General features: G+C 42.0%; 1 protein-coding gene across 2 annotated transcripts in view; it reads left to right on the forward strand.

Moving 5' to 3' along the window:
- The window catches only part of DEK (DEK proto-oncogene), a 33758-nt gene extending 27090 nt beyond the window's left edge, over positions 1 to 6668 (forward strand). For both annotated transcript variants that reach the window (XM_083187855.1, XM_083187856.1), the window contains 3 exons: positions 5041 to 5207; positions 5841 to 5909; positions 6100 to 6668. In XM_083187855.1, coding sequence (XP_083043981.1) covers positions 5041 to 5207; positions 5841 to 5909; positions 6100 to 6111 — 248 coding nt within the window. In that variant the 3' untranslated portion in view covers positions 6112 to 6668. The remainder of the gene's footprint in view (positions 1 to 5040; positions 5208 to 5840; positions 5910 to 6099) is intronic.
- Positions 6669 to 7688: the final 1020 nt, after the last annotated feature.

Below are 7688 nucleotides of genomic sequence, written 5' to 3' on the forward strand. Positions count from 1 at the left end.
TGCTTACCTTTTAAATGCACAGTCTGCTGTGAGCTTTAGACCAGATAGCATGCCTGGAATCAAACATTGATGTGATAGCTATGTGTATTGTAGCCATATTGAGCGATAGTGTTAGGACCTGCAGAAAAGTGGGGTCCCATTAAGGGGGCTGCAGGCTTAAATGCATTTATCAATTCATGAACCAAATCTCCACTATTTATTAATATCAGTTAATTTAGTGAGTGCAGAGCCCCTACAAATTCAGATAGATAGATAGATATTGTGTGTTCTCCTTATCATATGCCTACCTTCCATTAATACTCTTGTTTAATTTGTGTGCCCCAGCTGTGCAAGGGCTTGGGTATGCCTAGCAACCATAAAAGTTATACTTTTTTTACTCTGAGACCAAGGCCAATTTTCATTTACCCTTGATCGATGTTTCCGGCAAAAATGTGTTGTGTTTTTTTTTCTTCTTCTGTCGTCCAAATTGGGAAAAATACAACCAATTTTTTGCCAGTAATTGAATATCGAGTGTCTATGTCCATTCAGAGTGCAAATCTCTGGTTCGCCCATAGTCCAAAGCAACTGGGGCTGTGCATGATTTCTCAACTAGGTTGGAAGTTGCGCAGATAGGGCAGTCAGTAGAGACTGCTTCAATCTTAGGTTTGGTGGAAACTGTTCCTTCCCTACTTATACCCCTTTTACACTGCCGAAAAATCCAGCGGCGGGTCAGACCCGGATCTTTCGGCGGTGTAAATCCCTAACGCCGTGTCCCTTTACACGGGACTTCTACCCAGGTCCTGACCTGGGTAGAACACGGCTAGGACCTGGGTAGAGGGCGGTGTAAATGGGAACGCCGGGTCGGATGACCCGGCTCCCATTTACATGAATGGGGAACGTCCAACCTGCGGACCGCAGTGTCCGCAGGTTGGACGGATTGTCAGTCTGACACTGACAGCCGGCGCTGCTGTCTGCTATACTCTGCAGACAGCAGCGGGGGAGGGAGGTAAACGGATGCCTGTGTGCGGCATCCATTCACCTCCTGTCCAATGGCGGGGGGGCTGCGCGCGGGGACTGGGGGCAGCCTAGCAGCTTACCTTAGTACTGGGCTGCCCCCAGCAGCGTTACGGGTACGGCGGCGTCGATCGGCGCTTGAAGATGACATCGCGCTGTCTTCTTCAAGCGCCAGGAAGGGGCGGGAGGGGGGTGCGGGCGTTTAAGCCGCCCGGTGTAAATGCCCCCTAAACGCCGGGTCGCACCCGGCTTCAACCAGGGTCCAAAAAACCGGGTGCGACCCGGCGTTTTGGTCTAAAAGGGGTATAATGCACCACATCCCTGGGTATCTCTCACTGAACTGAAGATCTTCAGAAGCTGCTGCCATTTTGGAATCTCCCTTTCTGTTGCTTTCTTCTGTGAGGTACCAGATTTTTTTTATTATATGTTCAAATTGTTTCTGTACTATTGTCCTATGGCTATTTGTCTGCTTTAAAATGCATCCGATCTCTGATGCTTGTTGTGGACACTGAATTAGGTAGAGTCTTGCTTCCAGAGGACAGTCAGATATTCGACACCTGGCCTGACATGTTTTCAGGACATCATGGGTGTCTGTCTTTATGTGTATTCGTTTGTTGGGTAAGATGGTGACAGCATTTCCAGCGCTTCAGTTAGGTCACTTTCACTCCAGACCATTTCAATTGGATCTACTATCCCATTGGTTTTCATCTCTGCCTCTATCCATTGGTGTCTTTCATCCTGGCCTGGGGTGTCCCTCCTATGGTGGAGCCAATCCATAAAATACCCTCCACAGCAGAAGATTTGCATCAGTCTGAGAGTCTGGGGTGTGGTAGTCCAGGACATTCACCTGCAGGACAATGGGGAGGCCGACTTCCTAAGTAGATGAGATCTTCATCCGGGAGTGTGGGCTCTACACCTGGATGTGTGTGTTGTTTTTTAGGCCCTTGTGCAAAGGTGTGAAGAAGGTCTCAAGTAGAACTCATACTTGAGACTCTTTCAACTACCAGAACCAAAGATCCAGCAGCTCTAACTGTGGACGCTCTCATAATTCCCTACCAGTTGAGGATGTCTTTTTTTTTTTCTCTCTACTTCACCTTCGGTCAGATTCTCAAGTACCTGAAACAGGAATCAGTCATTCCAATTTTAGTTTTGGCTGCTCATTGCCATCGGATCTGAAGATCCTATGGGGCGTGGGGTTTGACTCAAGGGTTTTCTTTTCGTGGTTTCCGTTTGCCACATCTTTTATGTTTCTTGCAGGCTGGTTTGGATGCAGGTCTCAGACTTTGATCCCTCAAAGTCCAGGTCTCGGCCAAATGCTGCTGGAATAAAAAAGAGAGCGCACTCTTGCAAGAAGTGAAAACTTTTCTCAAAGAAGTTGATGGGGTCCAGCCTCCTTTCATTCCTACTACAGCTCCATGTGACCTTAACCTAGTTTTGTCTTTTCTGCAAACTCCTGCCTTTGAACCATTGGAAGAGGTTAATTTGTAATGTCTCTTGAAAGACTGTTTCTCTTTGGTTTCGTGTGCTGAAGACAAAGCGAATAGAATCAGTCTAAGAACTAGGAGCCATGTACTTTTAAGTCCCAGTGTGTGATTTTTCATGAAGATCGAGCTGAACTGTGTACTCTGGCATCTTTCTTTCCTAAAGTCGTTTCAGCATTTCGCATGAATCGACTTATTGTGGTTCCCTTGTTGCAGGATGCTTCTGGCCATTCTTCTCCACTAAATGTTGTTGGGGCCTTGAGGATTTATGTGCACAGGACAGCATCATTGCGCAAAACAAATTGCCTCTTTGTTCTTTATGATGCAGTACCTAATGGCTAGCCAACTTAAAAACAGACGTTGGCACAATAGATTGTTTCCCATCCAGCAAGGGTGTGTCAACAGCTACCGCCTTTTCTTTCTACCTTTCCACTAGATCAGTAGGGTGGCGAGGTGCGGTGCATCCACTTAACAACTTTGCCGTCCTCTGTTTACCCGTTTGAAGTTCTAGAAGAGCAATTCTTTAGCTATTTTCAGCCGCCAATTCGGTCGTTAACTACAGTGCTTTGCAAATGTATTCACTCCCCATGGCATTTTTCATGTTTTGTTGCCTCACAACCTGGAATTAAAATGGATTGTTTTGAAGGTTTGCATAATGTCATTCATGCCTACAACTCTGAAGGTGTGTGTGTGTGTGTGTGTGTGTGTGTGTGTGTTTGCTTAACTATAAAAAAAAAAGGGGGGGGGGCAACATAAGAGAAAACGTCAGCGTGCATAACCATTAACCCCCCTAAAGTCAGTACTTTTGTAGAGCCACCTTTTGCGGCAATTACAGCTGCAATTCGCTCTGGATAAGTCTCTCTGAGCTTGCCACTGGGATTTTCCTCAAGGCAAAACTGCTCCAGCTCCTTCATGTTGGATGGTTTCTGCTTGTGAACAGCAATCTTCAAGTCTGACCACAGATTCTCAATTGGATTGAGATCTGGGCTTTGACTAGGTCATTCCAACACATATAAATGCTTCCCCCCTTTTAAACCACTTAATTTTTGCAGTAGTTGTATATTTCGGGTCATTGGCCTCCTGGTAGGCGAACCTCTGTCCCAATCTCAAATCGCAGGCAGACTGAACAGATTTTGCTCAAGAATAGCCCTGTATTTAGCACCAATCACCTTTCCCTCAACTCAAATCTGTTTCCCAGTACCTGCTGCTGAAAAACATGCCACCACCATATTTCACTATGGAGATGGTGTTCTTTGGGTTATGGAATGTGTTGGGTTTGTGCCAGACACAGCGTTTTCCTTGGTGGCAGAAAAGTTAAATTGTTCTCCTCTGACGAGCACCTTCCTCCATACATTTGGGGAGTCGCCCACATGCCTTTTGGCAAACTCAAAATGTGCCTCCTTAATTTTAACACTAAGTAATGGCTTTTTTTCTGGCCACTCTTCCACTCTTTGGAGTGTACAGCTTATTGTGGTCCATGCACAGATACACCAGTCTCTGCTGTGGAACTCTGCAGCTCCTTCAGGTTTACATTTGGTCTCTGTTCTGCCTCTCTGATCAATGCCCTCCTTGCCCTCTCTCGGCAGGGTCTTTGTGGTACCATATTCTTTCCATTTGAAGAATTTGATGGTGCTCCGAGGATCATCAAAGATTTTTGATGGGTGTTTTTTTTTTTTTTTTTTTTTTTTTTTTATAACCCAACCCTGACTTGCACTTCACTTCTCCCTGACTTGTTTTGACAGCTTTTTGGTCTCCATGGTGTAATGCCTCTTGCTTAGGGGTGTTGCAGCCTCTGGGGCCTTTCAGAAAAGGTGTGTTTTATACTGGCAGATCATGTGACACTTAGATTGCACACAGGTGGACTTCATTTCACTAATTATGTGACTTCTGAAGGTAATTGGTTGCACCAGAACATTTTAGGGCTTCATAGCAAAGGAGGTGAATACATATGCACATGCAATTTTTCTGATCTTTATTTAAAAAAAAAAAATATACATTTTTTTTTTCTCATTTCACTTAGACTATTTTGTGCAGAACCATCACATAAAATTCATATTAAAAACATTTAAATTACAGGTTTTAATGTAACAAAATAGGTTAAAAACCAAAGTGGGTGAATACTTTTGCAAGGCACTGTAAGATGGGATTTTTATTGAAGATGGGATGTTGCAAATAAAAACCAATAAGAGTCTGTATTATCTTCTAGAAGGTGTTAAATGAATAAGTACAATCTGGTTTTTATGGGTAACCTCCCATCTTAGTAAAGACCCAAGCTAAAGACCCCTCTGACCCCTCTGTGTCTTTTGGATAAGTCTGACCTTTAGTCAACGTCCTGGAGCTTAGATGTTGTACGTTTTTGTTTTGAAAGGTAAATGTAGCCTGATCCTTTCCAGGTTAAGCTTTTTTTTGTGTGTTCTCTGAGAAATGTGTTTCATCTTGAGTAACATGCCTCCTTCAGATGTATAGATTTTTTTTTTTTTTATTGATTTTCTTGTAAACTAGTTGAGAGTTGCGAATCCAGAATCCTGGCCAATATCTATTAAAGCTCATCTAAATCTATTTGCAGAGAAACCTGCTCAATCAGAAAGTGAGTCAGATGACAGCTCAGATGATGAACCATTGATCAAAAAGTTGCGTAAGCCACCTACTGATGATGACATCAGAGAAACTGTGAAAAAGCTTTTGACTGACGCAAATCTTGAAGAAGTCACAATGAAAGAAATCTGCCGGAAGGTAACTGGAATTGTTATTTTCTTGAGCCTGTGTATGCATTACTGTTGGGTAGAGAATATGATCTGTATTAATTTAAAAAAACAATAACTCATGTGTTAAGCCCCTTACACACAGTGCAATTCTAGCAAAAATCACTGCTCAGCGACCATATCCCCGTGCATACGGGACAACTGCTGCCGGGAGCGCTCTCCCGCGGGCAGCTCTGCAATGGTTGCAGGAGCATGCTTCTGTGACCAGCGGCATCCCGTGGAGCAGCAGGTTGACTCATATCACCCTCCCCTGTGGAGCAGGTGAGTGGCTGTGTCCCCCTTCGGCTTCCCCCGGCAGTGTCTTCTTTTCATCCCTGATGAAAAAAACGCTGAGCTATATTTGCAGCAATCACATTGCTCCATGTGTACACAATTTAGACTCATATTGCTAAAGATATTGAGGTACGGGTTTTATTACTCCAATTATTTTGAATTAGGTGTGTGTGCTGTAATTGGATCGCAATGCCAGCCTAATGATCTTGGTGTTGTATAGATGTCCTAAAACCAATATTGCGTTGTTTTTATTTTCTTAACTTTTTTTTTTTTTTTAATGTAATTCCTTGTGTTTTTTTTTTTTTTTTTTTGCTTTCATTTTATATTTAAGGTTACTGAGCACTATCCCAATTTTGACTTGATCCCAAGAAAAAAATTCATCAAAGCAACAGTTAAAGAGGTGAGAGCTGATATGTAGATATTACACCACAACATAAGTGTAGCATGTTACAGATCTATGTGCTGATCTTTTTTTTTTTTATTATTAAACTTTTTGTAGCATTCTTTAATCCAACCCACCCTTCTCTTTTTATAAATTGTATTATTTTTTGTGTTTTAGTAATAATTGTATTTTAATTTCCCCTCTACAGCTTATTTCCTGAGTCTACAAATTATTTTATCCATCGCCATAAAAAATGCATAGACTGATTTGGGTTATGCTACTCTGGAACACCAGTTCTGAGAATGGGACACCAGCAAACATTTTTTTTTTTGTTGTTTTAACCACTTTGGGTACAGCGTATTTTTAAGCAGGTTTTACTTCTTTGAGCTCAAATGTAAATTGCTAAATGTAAGAATTTTTTATTTGTTGTGTTTTGCTACTGGTATTCCGTTTCATTTTAGCCACCTTCCATGTTTTTGTAATATTCAAGTCTCCTTTTAATTTTAGACCATTCTGTGCTGGAGCAGCAACAGGCATTTCAGATAAGATGTATAAAATAAAGTCCTTTTTTTTTTTTTTTTTTTTTATCAATATATAATACAACATTAAATGAAACCATTACCCAAACACAGCGAGGTTTCCTGTGACTGCAGTTATCTCCAGCATTAGAAAGGTGCTAATGACCTCTTGTTTCAACTGCCATTTTATTTTATTTATTGTGATCATTTGCAGTGCATCCAATATCCAACCAGATGCTATTAAAGTTTTTGTTTTGTACTTTTTTTTTGTTTTCATTTTCCTCATAAAAGCAGTGTAATTTTTAAACCATGTTTTTATCCCTTCTTACTCCAGTGTGCATTACATGTGAGTTTTTGACAATCTTGCATGTAAATGTTGCTATTCATCTGGGGGACACTGTGGCATTACATCTGGGTTAGAGCGTGGGCTATGGATGTTAGGCACAACTGTAAGCTTGCGAGCAGGACCCTCCTACCTCTATATCAGTCTATTACTACCCAGTTTGTTTGATCACTGTTTCCAATTGTAAAGAGCAATGTAATATGCTACGTTATATTAGAAACTAAATAAATAACAGCTGAATCATCCCACTCTAAACTCTCACACCCCCAGCAGAGCCTCCCTGCCCCCCAGTAGATCACCAAAAACTGAGGAGGCACTTGGACAGTCAGGTAATAGCAGCCACAGCCTGCTTAGGCAGTGTTGAGATGTGACTAAGTTCAAGTTTCGTTTACACACAGTAAACCTACAATGAAATGTACTTGACGAAAAAGCTGGGAAATAATAAATATAAACTGCAACATTAAGATATGCATCTAAGGATACAGAATCTAAATAAAATACATATAACACAAATAAAAATACATGCCATCAGTAGTATATGTCAAAGATCATAATGAAAAATACAGTGCTATAGGTTACAATTCAATAACCAAATGGACTGAGGATAGAAACTTTTGGGTATTGTAGTGCGAGAAGCCATGCTCCTGTACCGATGGTAACAGGGAGAAAAGACTGCGAACTGGGTGACTATGGTCTTTAATAATGCTATGAACTTTCCGCAGACACACAGCTGATGATAGATATACCTGGCTGGTAGGGAGTCTGTTGCCACTGGTTCGCTCAGCCACTCTCGCCACTCGCTGTAGTGCTTTTTGGCCTTCGCCTATCTCCTTGCTGTATCCTGTATCTTTTTTTTTTGCTGCTGACCTTGAGATAGAGGTTGTTCTATTGGCACCATCCAGTTAGTGCCTTGACCTCCTCTCTGTAGACCAGGCA

Source organism: Crinia signifera, chromosome 5, assembly GCF_055691185.1.
Source record: "Crinia signifera chromosome 5, ASM5569118v1, whole genome shotgun sequence".
Classification (NCBI taxonomy): domain Eukaryota; kingdom Metazoa; phylum Chordata; class Amphibia; order Anura; family Myobatrachidae; genus Crinia; species Crinia signifera.